Source organism: Peromyscus maniculatus, chromosome 20 (genome assembly GCF_049852395.1).
Source record: "Peromyscus maniculatus bairdii isolate BWxNUB_F1_BW_parent chromosome 20, HU_Pman_BW_mat_3.1, whole genome shotgun sequence".
NCBI lineage: Eukaryota > Metazoa > Chordata > Mammalia > Rodentia > Cricetidae > Peromyscus > Peromyscus maniculatus.
In genome coordinates, this window is record NC_134871.1 from 18,202,177 (window position 1) to 18,225,242 (window position 23,066).

A 23,066-nucleotide genomic window follows, 5' to 3' on the forward strand; every position below is an offset into this window, starting at 1 on the left:
GCTTTCATTTGAAATGCTGCAGTCACCAGGGAAAAGGCCCAGTGCTCTTCACTGATAGGCCAGCTCTCCCTCTGCCTCCTGTTGCTATGGTGCCCAGCAGAGTAACTTCCTTGCCCTGCACATGTAGGAGGCTCCGTCTCCATGGATACCCCACCCTGAGACTGTACTCTGCCGAGAGATGTGCTGCACACACTGTATTTCTGCAAAAGACATACCCCAGCCTGTGGTGGGAGGCTGCTTGCAGTGTTTGCCATGAAAGTCTATGGAGCTTACTTTCTTAGTAAGTAGTGTTAGTCACAGTAAGTAAATGATTATATTGGATCACAGTGCATATGCTCTGTGTGTGTGTGTGTGTGTGTGTGTGTGTGTGTGTGTGTGTGTGGTGTTATAATAGGGTAAAAATATATAGTTAAAACAAATGTCGACTCTGCCATGTAGGCCATTCAGATATTCTGAATGCGGGGACAATATCTAAAATTTTTATTCTTTCTTTAATGCCTACATATGTTGTTTCAAATACCTCAGTCTTTTATGAGTCTGTGTATGTGAACTAATGCCAAGAATAAGTTTAAAATGACTCTGGATGGCTATATTTTGACATGTTCTTCTCACTCTGAGCATTGCATGCACATTTATAAATACTGAATGTAGCACAACCAGTGTCTGGGCTAGGGGAATAGACAAGCATGGCCACAATTAATGCTAATTGGCACCTCACACGGTTTGCAGAGGGCCTCTGTGTAGGCCGAGATGCGATGCATTTATTGTCAAGAGAGAGTCTGCTTCTGTGATTAGTGCGAGAAATGCCCTTGTCTGCTGTTTAACTGTGGAGAATATTCAGGGCACGTCTGTCTGACCTATTTCGATTTACTTTTTTTCCATGACATCCAGTAGACATTCTCAAACTCTTCATGTCCATGGGTTGGGGCGTGGAGGATTTTTTTGTGTGGTCTGAGTTGATGGAACACTTCCTCTTTACTGTACATTCTAGGAGCATAAGAATTGGGTTCCTGCTGTTGTAAAAACATGTGAGTCATCTTAAAGAGGCTTTCATCTGCTGGGCAAATTATTAATGCCTGTGGCATTAAAATTAACTAGTAGAAAAGTAAGGATGGCTATACATATGGTTACTATGCCTCTAGCTAAGTAGTCTTAAAACTGTAAAATTAAGATTTTTAGAATGTCTTCAGTAGACATGTGGCATCTAATGACTCCAAATGAAAAGCAAAAATAGGCCATGAAGTGTTAAGATGCTGATGTTTAGTCAAAATAATAAAAGTAAAAAAGAATGAGCACAGAGCTTTGGGCCAGACTGTAAAGTTCTTTTGTTTTCCATAGTTTATGGCCATTTAAGCAAAACACATACTATGTTTGATATCTTTTTCAACAGTTAGTCATGAAGAGGTGGTTGCCCCAAATGGCAGAAGGTCCCACCCTCTGAGAGCATGAATGGACTGATGACTATTATGTTCCCAACTTGCCACAAGGGTCAAGCTTTAGGTCATCAATTTAATGTTTTATAAAAAGTTTCCATAGTTGATGAAGCAATGAGCAAAGCTTCTTAGGACAAACTTTGCAGAAATCATGATGTTGGTAATCTGGAAGTTCTGTCTATGACACTGTCCCCAAAGTTTTCACTTCATCAAGAGAGTAAGAATCCATGTCCCTTTTTCACTTTATCTAACGAATTCTGTTATTTGCATATCTTTGAAAATGGTGTGTGTGTGTGTGTGTGTGTGTGTGTGTGTGTCTGTGTGCGTGCACGCGAGTGAGTGTTGTTTTAATTTTGACCTCTAAATGTCTATGTATTTTACCTAAAATGTGCAGAGAAAAATAGTGCCATCAGCTAAGGTTCTTTTGAAAATCCGATGACACATGGCACAGAGTAACTATTAGGTGGTATTATATAGTATGACTACTGTAAGCATAATCATCATTATGGCAACACACAGTGGTCAAAGGAGGTTTTAGATAACAGCTTGAACAATTCTTTGATTTTTTCAGTTTATTAAATTGTATGTTAAGTACTAAGAGCTTATATACACTTGGCATTTTGAAGGTAGTTGTGAGTTCCAATGTACAAGAGAGTGTAACTATCCCAAATTGAAATATTTAGACTTTTTGTTCACTTCAAATATGTTGATTTCTCTTTTGTTAAATTGTTACACATGCATAACAGAATACTTTCCAACTAATTTTGTTCCTGCTAGCAGTAACTATTTAGGCTATTACAGTGTGCAGGCGTGGTGGATGAAGCTAGGCCATAGCACAATTTCAGCCCATATTTATAACATGAATTGAAAATGTGACAATTAAAACCTTGGCTTGAGGTTTTTAATCTCACTTCCTGAAAAGATTTCTGTTCAGGATTTAGTGGATCAAGTATTTTGAAGAGAGAATCTTTGCATTAGGTTGAAAATTCAGGGAATGACAAGAGAGAGATGGGAAATGACTGATTAATCTGTATAAAATAGGCCTCATGCTGGGATGTTTCCTCTTGCACTAGTCCCATGTGACAGTCAAGCAAAAATAAATAAATAAACTAAACGAAAAAAAGAAATTGGTGCCATATGCCCAGAGCCTGCTGGTAGTTATTTAAAGCACATGCAGAGTTGACCTTAGATTATACTTTGCAACTTTATTTTTATTTTAATGTCATTTTCATTTCTACTTTTCTTTCTGGCATATTCTCTTCCCTTCCATCTGTTTGCCCTGGAAAGAATGTAGCATGTGTAAAAAAGACGATACCACCATCTCACTTGAATAGAAAATGGGGTGGGGTGGGGGCTCTAGAGGTTAGGAACTCGGAAGCAGTGTAAGTCCACACACCCCACCTACGTCTTGCTGAGTATAATCTGAAGTGCACATCACTCAGATGATCTAGTAAGAATAAGTCTCTTTTCTAATGTTCCAAGACAATAACTAAATCTTTAGCATCATCCCTACTAACCAGGCAACGTTCAGTTTTCTTCTACTGATCTGTAAATGAAAAAATGCCCTCATTTTTCCCATTGTTGTTAGTCACGCATGCCCAGGCTGTGGGCAGGCTATCACGGTTTGTGCCTTAGGTCTCTGGGCTGCTGTCACATCCTTAGTTGACCCCTGGGAGCATTAGGCAGTTGTGGTTAACAGTTGTGTATGCCAAGTCCTTTTGCAGCAGTGGGAGCTTGTGGCCATGCAGGTAGAGGGGTGTTCCCTTGGCTGATGCAGTGGTGACATTGTTCATGGAAACTGGATATTCCTGAGTCTGGTTTCCTGTGCTCACCTCAGCTACTAAGATAAGCAGCTCCCCAGGTCTCTTCCAGGAATATCTGATTTCCACTCAAGACTAGGGGCGGGCCTGACTGTTGGGAGTGGTGGGGGCTGTGCTTTAACCCGATACCGGGTTGCAGCGTGATATCCAATGCTTCCCCCCAACTAGGTAGTAGTAGAAGTGAGGGATCCCAGCCACAGGCTTAGAAGAGAGTTAGTAGAGAAAGATGGATTGGGATCCACAGACCATGCCACTGTCTCCATGCTGCCGAGCCCCGAGCAGCAGACTGCAAAGGGGTTTTGTCTGTGCCTTGAGGTTTGGCAAGGGTTCTGCACTTAGCATTCACACCACCAGTGTGAGCCACCATTCAACAGAACCGAGCCCAGCTCCATTCACACGCTAGTGGTGCTGCTACGACAGTCTTTGTGTAATCGGTATTTCTAGGTTGTTCTTTATTGAGATGTGAATGGCTCTAGAACAAGAACCATCTCTTCCCGTTCTCCCTTTACCCTGCCCTTCGCCCAGCCACCCTCTATCTCACACTCTGTCAGTCATTTCAGTGTGTTTTTGTTCCTTCTCTTCCTCTCCACCACCTCATTATATTTTGTTTTGTGTTAGATTTTGCCACATCCCTTCTGCCTTCTTGAGCAGTGTCCGTGATGTGTGTATAGAAAAGGGCATTTATAGCATGTGTGTGAGCTACACAGCACGATGACAATGACCTGACTCTATTTGAAGAGCTACCACCATGAAAGCTCACCTGCTCTTCCCAGATTCTATTCTCTGCCTCACAACAGGAGGGACCACCGTACCAAGATGTGCTTTTTTCCTTTCTTTACACTTAACGATAAGTTTACCACCTTAGACACATATCCTTGAAAATATGATAGAACTCAAAGGAACATTTTTAAAATCCCTAGAGCCATTTCTCTACCTTTGTGTTCTCTTTCATTGCACAGTACCCGATACTTGGTAGGTCTTCAAGGGATGCTTTTGAATAGACCTCACGGAGCCTAGGAGGTATTTTTGTGCTTCTAGATTGCAAGGTAGTATTAACTGACTCTATGGGACTTGGTCCTTTGGATCCTTGTTTTATCTTATTGGGGTGCTTGTAAATGTAACACACACACACACACACACACACACACACACACACACACACACACACACACACGTCTTATCAAATCAGATTGCTTGGGGGCATTTCATACTAGCATTTCCAGATCCTACTTATCTTCCTTTTGCTGCCATGCCAACATTCTCCAGTGGCCTTAATATGTTTGTAAGGCTCTGCTATACTTTTCTGCTCCCTGTTAAATTTTCATAAGACATTAAGAAGTAAGAAGGGAAGGAGTAGAGAGAACAGAGAACATTGAGTGCACTTGAACTTAGAAGTTAACTTGTACAGGGGGTAGGGCAGAGTAGCTGGACAGACAAAGGCTTGGCCTGAGAACATGTCCTCTGTGCCAGCTGTCACTGAGAGTGAGATCCTAGGGATGGTTCCATTAAAGCAGTCCACAGACATGCAGAGCTAGTCACTGAGCTGAGCATCATCCAATTGTGAGTTCACTTCATTCTCTTCAAAGGCCATAAACCCCATTAGGATGAGTAGAAAGCCCTTTCACAGGAAAAGAAGGGGCAAGGGGGTGTGCCCAGAGACTTGAGAGTCTTAGGAACTTGAGGGTAGGAATGTTTTTTTTTCAGTTGATAGACAGTGATGGGAGGTGCAGAACTGTTGCTGGAGATGGACTAATTCCCCTTCCTTGCCGGCACAGCAGCTCCAGAAGGAAAGCAGAGGTGCAGCACAGCATCCCAGGTGCTTGACCCCTCAGAACCAACTCCTCTTTGTTCCCCCGGAGGAGGAAAGTAGAAAGGAAACGGCACATGCAGAGTTGTTGACCAGGGAGGTTGTGAGCACACAGAGGCTAGCAATATTATTTTCCATCATTCATTGCTCCTGGCATTCCCCCACCCCGACCCAGAGACAGTGTAATCTTTAGCCTGATGACAACATCATACCTTGAACAGGTGTCCCAGAGTGGGAGAGAGGAGTCACTCTACCTGTCTTGCACCTGCTCTCTTTTGAGCCCTTTCCAAAATCTAGAGCTGTGGTTCTCAACCTTACTAATGCTATGACCCTTTAATACAGTTCTTCATATTGTGGTGACCCCCCCCAACCATAAGATTATTTTGCTATTACTTCATAACTGAGATTTTACTACTGTTATGAATTATAATGTAAATATCTGATATGCAACCCCTGTGAAAGGGTTGTTCAACCCCAAAAGGGGTCACAATCCACAGGTTGAGAACTGCTGATCTAGAAGCTCTGATGGTAGCCAAGCCCTCCTCTGGAAATATTTCTAGATTACTTCATTATCCCACCTCTCTCCTTTTTACTCAACCACCCTGAGAACCTGCATTTCTCCAACTGTATTTGTTCCCATATTCTGTACAGATGTCAGGATCTGCCCATCCTGTTTTATTCTTATTGGAGTATGCTTTCAATGAAGATTGCACAGGGGTAAACCCAGCACTGATCTTGGAGCATCTCAAACTCTTTGGATTGAATCATTCAGTTTTTTAAAGCAGTTCCTCAGGCTGAATGCCAGATGGTCTTTCCATTTACTGAAATAATTTCCATTTTGTTGGGGTTTCCACCCTTTGATTGAGTAGATTTATACATATCTGTTGGGGCTGCTTGTTTGTTTTGTTTTGTTTTTGTGTTTTTTGTTTTGTTTTGTTTGCTTTTTTATGTAGGCTTCACCACAGCCAAGTGGGAAGTATGAGACAAAAGTGTTTTTAATGTTTAGCTTTTCCTGTTCAATCCTTTTGTTCACCTGGAATTTTACATGATTTTTGCACTATGAAGTTAATTTTGTGAACTTCGAAGCTATGCATTAAGAGACCCCACAGTCATCTCCTTCCCCTTTCACATGCTCCCTGTCTCCTAACTGTAACAGTTGACCTGATTTCTGTCCAGTCCCCAGCCTCGGCTCCACATTGTGCTGTCCCATGTCTGCATAAGGCATCAGTTGATTCATATCCCCGCCCCATTCACAGACGGCCTTCGGTTTGGCCTGCGTCCCTCTTTCTGAAGCATAGCTTTCTCAGTTTCCATGATTGCTGCAGTGCCAGGCATTTCGACTTGTTTTTTTTCATCTGATTACTATACTCTGTTCAAACAAGGGACTGCATGGCCCGCACAGGATCTCTGCTTCCTTTCTTCCACATTTTAGTTTGCACGGTTCCTGTTACTTGAGCTCAGCTCCCTTCCCTGACTGCAGTCTACTCCATGCTCCAGGACCATCTCAAGTAGTGCCTGTCCCTACCGCAGAGCCCCTTGTCCTCCTGCCCTTACAGTCACTGAGAGTTTCTTCCTCTGCTGTGTGTATTGTGCCCTCTGTGAGTACGTATGCTGCACGCATCAAGTAGCCTAGCTGCTTGAGTGTGAGCTCTGCCCCCTCCCCGAGATCCTGAGTGCTGGACCTGGGTTCTCTACATTGCCGCCCCAAACGGAACCTCGGCATGTACAAGACACAGCACATACTTGAAATAAACTGAGTTAAATGTCATCACCCCAGAACCCAGCTGTTAGCTCTTTGTGAATTGTGATGATCAGGTTCCAAACTGGGAGGAATGCAGACTCAAGGTCAGACAAGTCAGTTGGCTCTGTAACTTGGGGAGACTCATTCTCACCCCCTGAGAGCTTCAGTTCCCTCATCCTTAGCCTTTCCAGGATTCAGAGGATGAGAGAAAACAGCCAAGGCGGGGTTCTTGAGCAAGAAGGCTCTGAGGACACAGAGCTTACAGTAGCATTGTTATCTCTCACTGTCATGACTTGTCTGTTATCCCTTCCAGGCGTGTGTAATCTGTAGTCTGCTGTCAGCACTGTGCCTTCCACGTTTCTGTTCATGTCATCAATTAAGCACATTAAATGGGATAAGGACAAGGATAGAGCAGGGTGACATACTGCTAGAGATTTCCCTGGAGGTGGGCGGGCAATCCATTAGTCAGGCCCCTCTGGGTACTGAAGCATGATATCACCCAGTGCACATGGCAGCTTTGTTTGTCAGAGTGTCTTAAATATTTGTATCAAATGTCCACTGAAGTCCAGACATGTGCTTTATATGACATTCATAACCCTGTCAGAAATGAGGGGTGTTTTTCATAGGTGGCTCTCAGGGAACTACTGCTTGCTCTTTTTTTTTTTTTTTTTTTCCGTTCACGTGGTACTTTTTCTACAATTTATGGTGATCAGCACCACTGTCAATATAGGGTGTGATTTTTCACAGTTTGTGTTTTCCTCTACAAGCTGCATATCCCCACCCCCACCATTCCCAACTTGCCACCACTTTGTAATTTTACAAAAACTGGTTGTAGTGCTGAAAGTGGTCATATCACTAAGTGTTCTCAGTGCCTCTCCTCCAACACCCAAGGAAACGTTCTTCCAGCCTGCCATATCCCAGACACCATGCTTGCTTCTGGGTATGCAATGATGAGTAAGACAGAGGCCATCCCTGCCATACGCTAGTGCCCTGAGCTACAAACTTGAGTTTTTAAGAGAACTGGGCAAGGTAGGTGAAGGTAAAAGTTAGGGAATATTGATTTGTTATCAATAACATCAGATTACCAACTCTGCCTAGAGCTGGGGACATAGAAGAAAAGATTTTAAACTTGGTCATGACCAGGAGATATCACTGAATTCCAACAAGGGAAGAATTTTAGTGCTGTGAAAATTTTCAGGATACTGTGCTTCCCACAGGCAAAGTGCAGCACTGGTCTCTGGGATGTGATGATGAGTAAGTTCAGGGATGGATGTGTTAAATGGCATCCTCAATGGCCATGTAATCTGACCACAAAAGAGGGGCACCCACTCTCCTCTTGAAGGAGGTAAAGGTCAAAGGTAAACTGAGACCTGAAAAACAGGTAGTGGTTAGACCAGCCTTGAGGGAAAGGAAACATTTCTGGCGGAAGGGACAGCATGTTCCTTGGCATCATAGATCATGCTAAGGACAGTGAACTTTGTCTCAACACAGGTGGCATGGAAGACTTTAAGGAGGGAATTAACTAAGGAGATTTATGCTCTAGAGCAATGTGGAAGACAGAGTATCTGGAGCCATATCCAACCGTTGGGTGTAGTCTGGAAATTTCAAGTAAAAAGCAAAAACAAGACAAAACAAAACAAAATGCCTGATGGTTTCAGGTCGAGCACACAGGATGGGAAGAAGCAGGCAGATCAATATCCAGGGTTGAGCAGCTGACTGCAGCATGTAATGGCACACTGAGAACAAGACCCTCTTATTGTCACAGCTCACCATAAACAGTCACAAAGGCCACTTGCAAAAGAACAAAGGTCAATTATGGCATGATGACATTTTCACAGGGAAATTTCCAGCACCTCAGGCAGAAAAGGATGTCAGTTGCAGACGCACCTCTCACTACGCTCTTAAAAACCCTTATCTTTTTGGTGCTCTGGGTACTGACAATTGTTTTAAAAATATATTTATAATATGTTATCCTGTCTGAGAATGCTCATTCCTGTTATGCAAGGGTTCCTAGAGAAGCAGTTGAGTAGCAGACATGCTAAGTGTGGATCCCATGCATCCACTGCCTAATAATGCTGATGAAGAGTCCTGACTGTGCACTTAGGAAAACATCATGACAGTTAATCCCTGCAGTAATCCCAAGCAAAACGAATTCTTTTGTTCCTTTCTTGGCGCAAGGAAACTGAGGCACAGGGAGGTTAAGCAATTGCCTGAGCTCACACTGTCATTAAATGGCAGAACAGAAAAGCAACCCCCCACACCCCCACACCCCTGCCCCGAACCTGCTGGCTAGAGGCCACTTGAGCAAAGTGCAGTACGTGTTGCTGACAGTTGCGTGAAGCACAGTCGGTATGAATCAATACTCTGCCAAGTAAAATTCATTAAAATTTCACATTTTGGATACAAAATGTGTAAAAACAATTCCCAAAATATATACTATAGTGTACAGCTATATTTGAAATAACAGACAAACCTTCTGTCCCACTCTGTCAGAGGCCGCCTCTGAGAAAATTGCCTTGGGAGTCCTCTCAGGCACAGGAGTGCCTTCGAGCCGTGTTTCTGGAGTTTCTGGACCCAGAGGGCTCATTAGCACTGAGCCGGGCCCCACCTGTAAGTTAGTGAACTTCACCAAGACCATTCTCAGTGAATCAGAAACATGCTTCCAAGTGAGGTCAATGCATCCTCCAAGAATCACAGCATAATTAGAAGGATGATCACCGGTGACTTTGAGAACAGAGGCTGGTCTAAAATTGGTCCCGTCATCACCTCACCTGCTCTGCAAGCAGTTGCTCAACTTCCCAGAGGCATGTTGGCACAGCGTCAGCTTTACCTCACGGGTGCTTACGTGACAATCAAAGGGCAAGCTTTACTTTGGCTTTAAAGCAGGTCAGGTGTTTTCTAATAGAGACTTTTACATGGTGGCTCTCTCCTCTCAAAAACTAAAACCAAAGAAATCAGGCCTTCATTTAAAACTCAGACATTTCCCTCACTTTCCACTCAGACCTAGTGCTTGGCGTTAAAAGGAGGATCAAGTTCTGAGCTGCTGTGGTCATCTGCACACACACTGGTTTCTCTTTACCTCCCTGGAACACAGTTATCTCCTTCAGAGAGAGATTGTGTACAAAATCTAGAGCTTAGCTGGGTGTGGTCATGCACGCCTTTAATCCCAGCACTGAGGAGGCATAGGCAGGTGGATCTCTGTTGAGTTTGAGGCCTGCCTGGTCTACAAAGTGAGTTCCAGGACAGCCAGGGCTACACAGAGAAACCTTGTCTTGAGAAATCAAAAAACAAACAAACAAAAATCTTCTCACACCCGTTGATTTGCCTCCTTGTCAAGGCACGAGGCAGAGTCAAGGAAACAGGCAAGGCCACCAAAGCATGAGGAACCTCTTGATGTTTTAGGACCAAGCGGGATAAGAACTACCATAGAAGGTAGCATAACAATATCCATGTTGTACCCAGAAATTGGGATGGAGTAGAGCAGAGCTTCTAGGTTTTGTTTTGTTTTTGTTTTCTGAACTCTTGGGTCTCTATAAGGAGATGGAAATGGATTTAAGGACAGATGCTCTGTAGAACATTTCTTTTTGCCAAAGGATCTATGATACATATGGATTTGTTCTAGATTTTTGTGGGGAAGAGTCGTATTCCTGGAACCATAAATAAATATCAGATTGAAAATAGGGGCTGAGGCATATCTCAGTTGCTAGACAGCTTATTTGGTATGAACAACACACTGGGTTCAGTCCCCAGCGTCACATAAAGCAGGGCATGTTGGGGCACACCTCCAATCATAGAAGGTAGAAGGAGGAGATTCAGAAGTTCAAGGTCATCCTCAGCTACATGTTGAGTTTGAGGTCAGCCTAAGCCACATGAGACTCTGTCTCAAAGGACAAAAGAAAACAAAGAATAAAAAGTATCTAATAAATCCATTTCATTTTCTTACCAACAGAAGAATGAAGTAATAAGGTTTGGTATAGATTGTATAATAAAATATTAAGTAGGAATAGAATGAATTCAGTGCAATTATTTGGAGAACTTTAGAAAATTGTCCCCAAAGATTATACATCTGATGGTAATCTACTCATTAATTACAAAAATGAAAACAAGTAAATGCTGAACAGGGGTAAGATTGGAAGACTAGTATTGACATCAGGTTTCTGGGGCAAGTGGTGGTGGTGGTTTCTTCACTTGTTAAAATAAAATTAAGCATAAAGAAATAAAGCGTAAGTACATACATTACTCGGTAAATACACAGGTTTTGCATGAACCAATGATTTCAAGATCTAAAGACTGTGTTTAAATCAATTCTGTGCCTCTGAGATTCATCATAAAAATAAATTAACAATATAGATTTTGGGAAACAGAAAGAATATAAAATGTCACTCTTCCATAGAGAAATGGCATGTTTGGTTTCCACACTGGGCAGTATGACCTAATTCTTTGAGTCTCTATTTCCCATCATCCCTGGCAGCTGCTTACTTTCTAAATAATGACCACTAAGGACTGATAAGAGCCTGTCAGTAGAACCCTTTGAATTATGGTGATGGTGTTACAGGTCTAGAGAAATCAGGCATATCCTTCCTTTGGTATCCATCTCTCTGAGAATGGTGTTCACATGTTTCCTCAGAGAAGACACCAGGAAGGATCTCTGGGTCAAGTAAGAGCAACTCCTAACTCTACCAGTCACAGACTTTGAGTCTCATGGCTCAGGAGGATTTTAAGCTCAGCTGTCTCTAAGTCACCATTGTGGCCTTGTGAGTGTTCTCTCTCCTCTTCCTGTTACTATTTCCACACTTGGCTCCTCCTCATGTCCACTCTTCTGCTCTGGATGCTGAGTCTCCAATAGTCCTGTATAGGTTCCAAAGCTGGCTAGTTCTGTATTCTTTCTGCTTTATGTCCTAATCCTTTAGGTAGAAATAGATTCTGTTGCTTTCTTTGTGAAAATTTTGTCCCTGCTAAGATAGCTGTCTCTTCCTGAAACAAAGACCAGGTATCAACCTGATGTCTATTAAGAATGAAAAAAAAAAAACAAAAAAAACTGTGCGGCATGAACTAGTGATGTCTCGGCCTTGATGAGCTCTTTGTTCCTACTGAGAACCACAGACTCCTCCAGAAGGTTTCCCTAAATGGGTCTTCGTTGTTTAGCATGCCATAGGCTTTCTTAAAATAGTGAAACATTCTGTCGACCGATATAGATGAGATCTAAGGATTCACATAGTAGTAGCTCATACTCTAAAGGCAAAAAGAACGGTCCTTACTGTCCTCTGCCAGACGGTCTGCTTTTTTTCTTTATGTGTCTGTTCTGAATTCTCCCTTCCCAGGCATAGGCCATGACAGCCTCACTGTTTCCTGAGTTCCTGCTCTAAGTCCTTCCCCTGGTTATTTTCATACAGGTTGGGATCCAGATGTGATTCAGGTAGGGTGATTGTTAGAAGGAAAAATTAAGATATTAGCAATACTGTGACATAGACGCTATGTTTATTTACCTACACAACTTGCATGGTCCTTAGAACTCTATTTGACACATCCTATGGTAATCTTCCCTTTAGGAATGAATGCAAGGAACAGAGAGGTTATGAACTTTTTTCAAAGCCACATAGCTCGTGCATGTGGCAACTCATTTGAAAAAAGAGAAAAAAAAAACCAGCTTCATGATAAGTAAACATACAAGTGAGTAAAGAAGAGATCATTTATGAACCAGGATGAAAGAACACTGAGATGTGGGAACTGGAGCCTGGCTGAGTTCAGAGTTAAAATGCTGGCCTATGGTGTGAATGCAGAGGCCAGTGCTCCTGGAGATGTTAAGGATTTGATCCAGTGTGAAACTCCTCTGTTTGGTAGGCTATGGAGTGTGATGCTCTCATTGCTGCTGCCAAGGGTGAAGAGTGTCCATAAGTAGACTGAGATGCCCCCTGGAAGTTACCGACCAGTAGAGACAGAGATGAGGAGAGGCATTTAAGGCTGCTAGATTTCAGAGCTGATTTGTAAATGTGCTTAAGTATAGCAGTGAGACGCTATTTCAGAGTCCTGGTGGATGCCTTGGCAGTGAGTTGTAAATTATACCATCTTGTTTCCAGCAAGTGGGAGTTTTTCTTCTATTGAGATCTAGCAACACAAGCCGACCACACCCCTGTCCTCCCAAGACAAGAGTGGATGGAGAGGTGGTGCCAAGACATATGTCAATCCTTTCCTTCCGTCTTGTGTTCTGGACTTAGGGTCACAGCCTTGCTCTTGCGTTTTGCCATTGCCAGCATCTCGCCCACATTCTTCTCTCCCAGGCCTTCATCACCTTCCTCAGCTCCCTGCCCCTACATGGCATTCCGCTTCCACTCATCATGGCCACTTTCTCTGCTGCTGCTCCCCGATGTAGATTTTCCTGCTCAATGTGCAGAGCCATCTCATTTTGGGAAACACTAGATGAATACTTCTTAAAGAGAAGCAGCGTCCTTTCCAGCGAGCTTTGTAGAGGGGCAGAGAGTCCATTCCGCCCAGCAAGCTGATGGATTGGAAACAAGTAGCATGTGAGTCAGAAAAATACTCTGAAGGAAGATGTGCCATTGTCACCAGGTCCTCAAGGTAATCGATTAGAGTGAAGTTCGTGACCACCTGGATGGGGCTCTTCCCAGACCTGTTTAGTCAAAGGCAGTATGGATGGGGCAACTCCTGGAGCCCACCTGCCATCAAGCTTCCTGCCATCAACCTCTAGTGGTATGGGTTCCGCCCATGACCTTGGGCTATACAACCCAAAGGAGGTGGTGCTTCCTGCCCCTATACATGACCTCTTAATAGGGAAAGGAGAAGGGTCACATGTCCCTTCTCCCTGCTCCCTACGCCTCCCAGTCAGATCAGAGGACTACTTCAGCTGTCTATTCCATTCTGTATTCATGAGTGTATTGCCTCAATTTATATCTTAATAAATTCTGACGGCCATTTAATAAGCTCATGTGGATTGATCGCAATAGTTGCCAATGCTGAATCTACAGGAGAGGTAATAGAGACCTATTTGGGGTTGGTTTTTTTCTGTTCAGTATCTCTGCCATGGCTACATAGGCTACATCAAAAGAAACAGCCTAAGGTTTACAGACTAATCCAAATCTAGTATAAATCCAGAATACTAGCATATACTAGATAGTAAGATGGTTCCCTCTGCTGGTGTTTGAAACATGCAGTTGCATGTTGGCTATCCCTCCTTTTAAAACAGGATCATGGGAGCCTTAAACCATGGGTCAACTGAAAAGTATCATATTAACTTTGCATCCCAAGTTTTTATATGAATTTGCCTGGAAGTGGCCCAGTTTTAAAGAACCTGCACCCTATATATTGTTCCCATATTGTCTTAGCTATGTTTTTTATTTTTATCTGTGAAAAGATACCATGACTGCGGCAACTGTCATAAAGAAAAACATTTATTTGAGGTGGTGGCTTACAGTTTCAGAGGTTCTGTCCATTATCATCATGGTGGGGACATGGAAGCATGCAGGCAGATATAGTGCTGGAGAGGTAGCTGAGAGTTCTGCATCTTTCAAGCAACAGTGAGTGGCCTGTCTCACTGGGCATGGCTTGAGCATATAAAAAAGCCTGCCTCCACAGTGACACACTTCCTCCAACAAGATCACACCTGCTCCCACAAGGCCACACCTCCTAGTAGTGCCACTCCCTTTGGGGGCCATTTTCTTTCAAGCCACCACCATGCATATGTTCTTCCAATCCTATAAAAATGCACTCAATGCAGGAGAGTGTTCCTGAAGAGCCATGAAAGCGCAAGTTACTGTACAAATTAAAGTCCTCCCTCCTGAGGATATGCCACTAGACGCCTCCTTTCCTCCATGGCCTCTGCCTAAGCTTCTGCTCACCCCACTGAGAAAAGCTCCAGAAATTTGGCAGACCACGGAGAGAAAGTCCACTTCTCTTGATTATTGGAGCTCCATTCCATGGGCCCCACAGTCAGCTATGACAGCTATTAAAAATATGCATTCCTAAACCTCTTCCTCCCACACCTTCAGAATTGGAGTATCTGTGGGTTTTTCCCAGGAGAATGTACTACCATGCTAAGATGTAGAAATCATTAATTTATTAGCAATATGAATATTAATGATTATATCAAACACATGCTATGCACAAACTCATTTCTCCTTTAAAAACAACCATTCAAGATTGGAATCATTATGCTCTTATCTAGAGCAGAACCTGACACATGGACAGGACAAGTGTTCAACAAACATTTGCTGAATAAATAATATATTAACCTTTAAGTGTGCGTGTGTGTGTGTGTGTGTGTGTGTGTGTGTGTGTGTGTGTGTGTGTGTGTGTGTATGTGTGTATAAGGCTTAAGAGATTTTAAAACTTTAACCAAAACCAAATATCTAGTTAAGGGCAGTGCCTTTGGCTAAGAAGTATTCACTTTCCGCTCCTTTGCTGAGCTTTCTTTTTGCCTTGTTTATAGTTCTCCCATTCACCCTTGTTCAACAGGTGCATTGCCTGTATATCTGCCAAACGCAGGTAGCCGAGGCTGCAAAGATAAGGGGACAGGCTGTGCAGAGCAGCCCGTGACTTCGGAGCTCTCAGAGAGACTACTTTTGAATACCTCCCCGCTTATATTCTTAGACCGTGGCAGCCACCTGGCCAGGTTGCTGAGTGCTGTAGTAAACTTGCTAGCACTTTCCCTGGATTTTTCTGGAAGCAAGACTCAGACCTAAGGGCAATTCTACAGCTTCTTGGAGCAGCCTGTTGGGAGTCTGTTTTAGAATCTTCCATCTTTAGAAAGTGTTTTGTGCAGGTACACACACCACACGGTTTTGTTTTAGGAACTCTTCAATGAACAATTCTAGTGAAAACTACCTTTTTATCAAGTGATTATAAAAAATATGTGAGTTCAGCACAATATTTATTGTGGATCTTTCTCAGAGGCAGGCAGGATATTGTCTGCAATATCTTTTGATCCTTGTACCGTAGTTGTGCGTCTACGGAAGTAATGACAAAAATGTGTTTCGCTCTTGCTGTATACCTGACCCTGTAGTCCTTCCTTTGTAAGTTTCCCATGAAGTCCCACAATTGTTTAGTAATACTATTAATATCTTCATCACCATTTTATAGATGGGAAAACTAAGGTAGGAGAGAGCTCCATAACTTGCCCAAGAATCCACAGAGACTATCAGTTAGAGAGCCTGGATTCAAAGGTTTCTTGACTCCAGAGCCCTCAAAATGCTACATTCACTGTCTTGATTACTTGTAAAGTAAAACTTAACACAAGTCACCATACTTATATTTTTTTGATAAGAGTAATATGCATATGGCCCAGGAAAACCAAATTACTCGGGATAATCGTAAAGTGAAAATGTGTTTGTAGTTGCCCTTTTCCAAGTTCCTTTATAATTCCCAAGGGAGACCACGACTGACAGATTATTATCATCCCTTGAGAAAATATTCTAGAATATGGTAAATTGCATGTGATTTTAAGATTTGCTTACATATAAGCAGACACCCCACACCTACCGTCCTGTTTTTAATCTAAATAACACTCCACAAGGTCTCCTCGTTTCCACACACCCACGTTACTCTTCCCATGATTGCAGTGTTCTCAGTGGCTGCTCTACTTCCTGATTCAGCCTCTCACTATTAATAGACACCAAGGCTGTCTTTCAGGTGCTCCTGTGAGACGCAAAGTCTTAGGAGTCCAGTGTTCTTCCTTGTGCATATAGTATCAATACATACTCTGACCAGCTCTGTTTGTCTTCACACACTCTTAACAGAACACAGGCATTTTTTCCAGTTTGATAAATGCAAAATGTCTCCTTGTTTTAAGTAGCTTTTCATGCACATTAACTGTTTCTATTTTTCTGTCATATCTTCTTATGTCCTTTGCTTATTTCTTTTATTATTGGTTTGTTTTATTTCCCTAATTTTTATAAGTTTTCAGTGAAATAAAGAAATTAAAAAAAAAAAAAAAAAAAAAAAAGAAATTAGCTTCTTATCCCGTGCTAGATATTTCTTCTCAGCTTGTCATTTGTCTTTGACTTTTATATTTTCCCCTTGGCAGTTTTATTTTAATATACATTATATCTAAATACTTTAAATTTGGGCTTTTCTTTTGCTTCTAAGTGCTATCAATTATTTTTAATAATCTAGGTGTTCCACCAACGGAGTGTCACTCATAATGGAAGTAAATCGTTTCTGAACTTAGAATAATATAAATGGAATTATACCGACAGCTTTTAAAGAACATTTCTGTTTGAAGATATAAGAAAGCCTTTGCCTTTAATGGATTTGATCACAAGTCCCTTTTCTGAATAGCATTTGCGGCAGTCTTTGATGACTGGACACTCTGCTTGGCTATGGAACATTTCTCAGTCGCTGTTGTTAACCCCCCCACCCCCAGCCTTCCCAGCTAAGAGTGATCTTTACCAAGTGGCATAGGGCTTCAGTAGTGTCTGGGGTAACCTTGTGCATGCTGCTCCAGCTGTTCCATTATGGGTGTGCTTGGCTTCAGTGAAAGTGACTCCTCTGTCCTCACCAGAGGCAGTTAAAGAGAGTAACTGTGTATTTGTGGTGATGGAGGCATGAGAATGGGAGTGGAAGCCGGCCTCGATTTGAACAGGGGATGTAGATGGCTGATCTGAGTTAATTTGATCATTGCAGTGACAAAGGACAGCAGAAGACTTGCAGGCACTTCCACTGGTGGTTTAGAAGGACTTGTCCATGTTCACTAGATCCTAAGACTGCTCTGTGCTCAAATGCATAAGGACTCTACAGTGTTCCAAAAGCCTTTCGGTCCCAGCTTTCAAACAGGAGATCATTTTGAGTGCTTTGTCAGATTATTTCCAGTGACATCAGAGATTTTCCAGCTGGGCACCCACACACAGGCTGATGAGGCAGATATTCTCTGGCACAGAACTGCTTCGTGCCAGTACCAGTTCACAATCACTGTGGAGATGGAGGAGGTATTAACTGCTTCATGCCAGTACCAGTTCAAAATCCCTATGGAGATGGAGGAAGTATTAGCTGTTTCATGGCAATACCAGTTCAAAATCCCTGTGGAGATGGAGGAGGTATTAAAAGTTTTTCAGTGGAATATATCTTTTGCCTCAAAATTCTTCGGAGAATTTAATGAAATCAGTCAATAAAAAAGTATATGAATTTATATGACCAAGCGTATTCACTGAATATTAGATATGTTTAAAAGCACAGTTCCTAGGATCAGATGACCTAGACTTCAGCCTTGAATTATTAGTTGTGTGCACCTCCCTGCTCATAGAAGCGATTTCATGACACCTGTCTCTACTTCATAGATTATTAGGGAAAGGTGTTTGGGATAGGTCTTCATAGATAGCATTTTTTTTCCAATAACAGGAAAAGGTATAAGGAAAGTAATACCAATTAATTTCATTAAGATGTACTACATTTCAAAGACTTTACTTTATTAAGGGGGAAAGTAGCCTACACACTAATGTGTGAAGTGTGAATGCTGAGTAGTATATAGTAAAAGGTTATATTTCAGGGTAAATTTACAGACTTACTTTTTCCCTTACTAACCAGCACCATTTTCTAAATGTTCTGAAAAAGAAATATATAGCAAATAGAAGCTACATTTTTAATTACAACAAAATAAAAACAATGGTTAATAACACTTATTTAGAGCTTATGCTGTGTCTGCCAAGAGCATTTCTCAGCTTTATGTTATGTATATCCCAGTGGCTTACAGTAAGCCTGTGCATGATGTTGCTGTGAAGAAATCGATGCACCTGGGGGTGGAGTAATTTTCCTAACATCCTCATGTAGAAAGCAGAGGTGGGATGTGAGTGGCCCCATGCCACTTGACCAGTTCTGCGGTTCTAGTGAGATGCTCTCTGTAGAAACTCAAAGGAGCTACCATGAGGTGCCTCTTCTTCCTCAGATTTTTGTTGCCTAGTAAATTGGCTGGGCATATTAGATAATTTACAAAATTAGCTTTCTTAGCTGGGTATAGCAGCATGTGTCTGTAGTCCCAGGGTACACTAAGAGGGGAGAATCGACTGAGTTCAGGAGTTCAAGACCACCCTAGACAACATAGTAAGACCCTATCTCAAACTAAAATAAATGAGCTTTTTTAAAAAGCTCATTGATCTTATATTTTATCATGTTCACCAAATTGTAATTTTTGAAAACTCTGTGTATGTGTGTGTGTGTGTGTGTGTGTGTGTGTGTGTGTGTGTGTATGTGTGTATGTTGTGCGCGGCAGTAGAAGACAACTTTATTGAGTTGATACTCTCCCTACACTTCTACACAGGGTCCAGGGGTCGAACTCAGGCTGTCAGGCTTGTGCAGCTTTACCAAGCTTGGGTACCAAGTGCCCCTACCCACTGAGCCATCTCACCAGCCCCCAAATTACAAACAGTAAAAAACAAAAGTCATTACCTGAAATCATTGTGAAGTGGCATATGCACTATTTCACTGCCGTATCGTTCAAATGGTTTTGAGCAGCTGCAACTATGGGCCACCCCGAGAGTGGCTCTTAATCGCTTACAGATGTGCAGGAGATAAGATAGAATGTACTGGAACAAAGAGACCTCAGGCTCTGCAAATATGGGAGAGTCAATATATTGTGTTCCGGTAGCAATAAAATGTTAAACCAAGTTAACCATTTAGCTTGAAGATGTAAGTACTAGAGGTCAAAGGCATCCTAGGTTTTTAGTAAAACCCTGAATATTTAGTAATTGTCTGTTTCTGTTCTAGAATTTTTGTGTTTCTGTGGGCAGTTATTACATCTCATGACTTTTTTGTATGTCTTTTAAGAAATGAAAACCAGGTGTTTCCAAGTAATAATTTCACATTTGAAAATAATACCTTAGGCCTGGAGGCTATAACCACAAGATATATTTTTGAAAATTGCCCATCCTTGTCACTTAGTAACCAGCCTGATGATCTGCTAGCAGACAACGCTGGGGAATTGGGCTGCCAGGAACAGTGTGTTGCCAGACTGCACTACCCATCACCCATCTTGGAGATTGTCAAATGCTAAATTTATCCAGTGTATTCTGCAGAAGCAACCAATTAGGTTCACAGAGCTTTGGGAGTGCATGTCATCAGGAGACAGCTTCTACCATGCAGAAGGAATTGCTGGTCTTGGTCCCAGTATATTGCAACTCTAATCTGCTAAGAACTGGGAATAAGAGTTACTGTTCAGCTAACAGGTCATTCTTGACTCTTTTCCAAAAGAAGCTGGGTATCCTGAGGGTCCTGGAAGCTTGAGAATGGATTTTTCTCTGTCTGTCTTGCTATGATTTACTATTCCCACTGGCAAAACTAATAAAAACCTGTGTAGAATCTACACAGCAGGGTCCCAACTCTGGCTGCACTGTGTACCAGGCTATTCTTGGCGATTTCTAATTGACCCCAGAAAACCTGTTGATCCCCTTACTTCATCCTCTGTCTTCCCAGGGAAGCAGTTCAGTATCACAGATGTGTTTTGATGACTTGATCCTACCCTGGATCAACCTCCCACAAGCCTAGGGCCAATCGGCTTCTATTTCTTCCAAAATACAACAGTGAAATTCATGTCTATCTTAGCGTACCAATTTCCCGAGATGGAATTACAGAAAGTACCTCATACTGAGCTGATGACCTAAGAGGCACTGAATAAATAGTCATTGTGGTGATAATAATGGTTCACTATTTGTGAGAAATGAAAGGATTTAGATCACTCTTATTTCTCTCAGTTCAGAAGTGGGGGCTGCCTCTGGATTCTAGGCCAAAACACTACACAGATTATGTTGTAGGAATTGAGTGAGAAGGTCAAATAAAATGCACCTAGATTCAGTTTCTAGAGCCATGTACAATGTCATGTCTTTTGGAACATCCAATTGTACGGCTTTCCTTGTTCTCTGTTGCTACCCCCTAACCCCTTCACTTCCCTAGGAACCTATGGAAATAATTCCATTATTGATATGTGATGACTATGTCTTCTTATTAAAATGGGGCTGCATGATTCCAACACACAGCATATTATTACCGGCACACACTCAACTCTCGCTTGTTCCCATGATGCCCTTTGTAAACGAACAGCCCCACCTCAAAGCTCAACCCCCAATTTCTGTCTCACTCACAGATGCCATTCCAGTCACTCTGCATGGAAATGTTGATTTTCCGTTTGGGTTAAGATTCTGTCCCTAAGTATATACATACACTGGCACTGCTGTCATAGAAAGTCGTGTCTGTAATCAGGCCGTGTTGGTTCAAGCCACTCCCGGAGCCAGCATTTCTCTGGACTGCTTCTCACTGGCTGACTCCAGACCAGAGGTGCCAAGTTCAACTATCAGGAGCTGACTGCAAGGGCTCCAAGATAAACTTCTGGGGAAAACTACTTTCGCCCCGATCAGTGGCCTTCCTTTTGCTTACTCTTTGGGTGGTGTGTGAGCTGTGGGTGAGAGCAGCCCAGGGAGGGTTGGGAATTCCTTGCCCTGCTTGGGCCACACTGTTTATCGTCTGCTGGAGATTGGCTCTTGGAGAAACCATCTGCCTGGCCTTCTGTTCTAGCCTGTTTATGAATACGGTGTCTTGTGCTTTCTCTTGTTGGCCCGGAGGAAAGCACACAGTTTTTGGAAGCTCTGGAATGTTGGCACTTGGAGGGTTTAGAGCATGCAGCTCGGGGAAGCTGGGACCTCGGAGGCAAGGCTGCCTCTTCTTGGCTCACTTCCTTCACTCTTCTCTCTCTCTCTCTCTCTCCTGTTGTTTTTCAGGCAGTGAAGCAGACTTCAGCTCCTCGAGCAGCACAGGCAGCATCTCGGCTCCCGAGGTCCACATGTCCACAGCTGGAAACAAGCGAGCCTCTTTCTCACGCAAGTAGGCACTGATTCCCGCTCTGTAATTACGAAGCTTTATGCTGGTGACTTCCTGTCCACGGGTTTCTGTGGAACCACCTGGATTCTGAGGTTGTTATTAGTCGTGAGGTTGATTGTTAGGTATTCCACGGTGATCTGCGGCTGCTCCTTTCCTTGCTTTACCTACTGTCCTCATGTGACTTAGCCTGTCCTCCCTGCCCCCAGCTGTCTCTCAGTCAGACCTGGGCCCTCTGCCCTCCTCCCTCCATCCCCTGCTCCTCCCTTCACTCACCTGTGTGTGCAATGGGAAATTAAGCTCTGCCCCCTACCTGCCCCTCACGACCCCCTGGACTCTACCTTCCCTTCTATGAAGGAGACATTTACTTAAGAAGAAATATGAGAGAGAGAGAGAGAGAGAGACAGACAGACAGACAGACAGAGACAGAGACAGACAGAGACAGAAAGAAAGAAAGAAGAGAGAAAGAAAGAAAGAAAGAAAGAAAGAAAGAAAGAAAGAAAGAAAGAAAGAAAGAAAGAAAGAAAGAAAGAAAGAAAGAAAGAAAGAAGAAAGTGCATACGTGTGGGCAGCCACCACTGCCAGAGGCAGCCAAGCAAAGCAGCTGGATGTGTGCCCTCTGGAGTCAGGCTGTCTTGGCCTTACCCTAGTACCACCCTCTACAGGCTGCTAGGCCCTGAATAAGGGGCTTCATTTCTGTATATTTCACTTCTCATCTGCAAAATAGAGTTATCATGTTACCTACTTCAGAGGGTTTCTGGTTAGCGAGCACAGTGCTCAGCATGTGGTAGGCATAATAAATGCTTTACCATTAACAATAGTTGAATCAGGGGCAGAGGATTATGGGAAAATACATGCTCCCATTTAGTGGGAGGAGTTCTAAGCCCAGGATTTTCTACCCATGAGCAGTGTCGTTACTCCTCAATAGGTACTCATTGAGCATCTACTGTAAGGCAGTAAACAGAACTCAGTGAAAGCCATAATTATCCTAGTAATGTACAAAAGATAATACATGGGTGTATTATATAATTTTTAAAAATGGCACAGGGAAAATAGAGAGTGCAATAAGGCATGTGATACATTTTTCATGGGCTAGTTCCAGCACACCTCAGGGATAAAGTGAGCTCCACCACCACCTGGAGAATGTCTTCTGACTTTATTAAGTCATATCACTGTCCCGGGCCACTGCATTCAGAAATTACTCTAAGTATTAGTAGTATATGTTTTTCAAGATCATTTCCATTTCCACAGGCTTACAGCTCTGGAACCCTGTGCAAACATTTCCTATTTCTCCTGAGTGAACAGAAGGTTTGACTGATGTTTATAAACGGGACTAAGATGCCTCCAGTGTGCAGCTTCATGTTAAAAGTAAATCCAGACTAACCCACGAGAACAAAGTAGCGCCCACAGTAAAGAAGCGCTATTGCTCTGTCCAGCCCCCTCTATGCTTGGGTTAT

The 23,066-nt window shown here is 42.8% G+C and overlaps 1 protein-coding gene and 1 long non-coding RNA gene across 8 annotated transcripts in view; one reads left to right on the plus strand and one right to left on the minus strand.

Moving 5' to 3' along the window:
• Sybu (syntabulin) overlaps positions 1-23,066 on the plus strand; it is a 110,902-nt gene that overhangs the window by 77,445 nt on the left and 10,391 nt on the right. For 6 of the 7 annotated variants that reach the window (XM_006978693.3, XM_015997404.3, XM_006978694.4 and 3 more), the window contains one exon: positions 21,513-21,615. In XM_006978693.3, the coding sequence (XP_006978755.2) occupies positions 21,513-21,615 (103 nt within the window). Of the gene's footprint in view, positions 1-23; positions 281-21,512; positions 21,616-23,066 lie in introns of those variants that run through there. The other variant, XM_006978697.4, reaches the window with a different exon arrangement.
• LOC143269722 (uncharacterized) lies at positions 12,258-21,516 on the minus strand. The gene is made up of 3 exons (XR_013046342.1): positions 19,192-21,516; positions 17,203-17,775; positions 12,258-13,297 (listed from the first exon to the last, which is right to left on the minus strand). It is a non-coding gene; the product is annotated as an uncharacterized LOC143269722 (long non-coding RNA).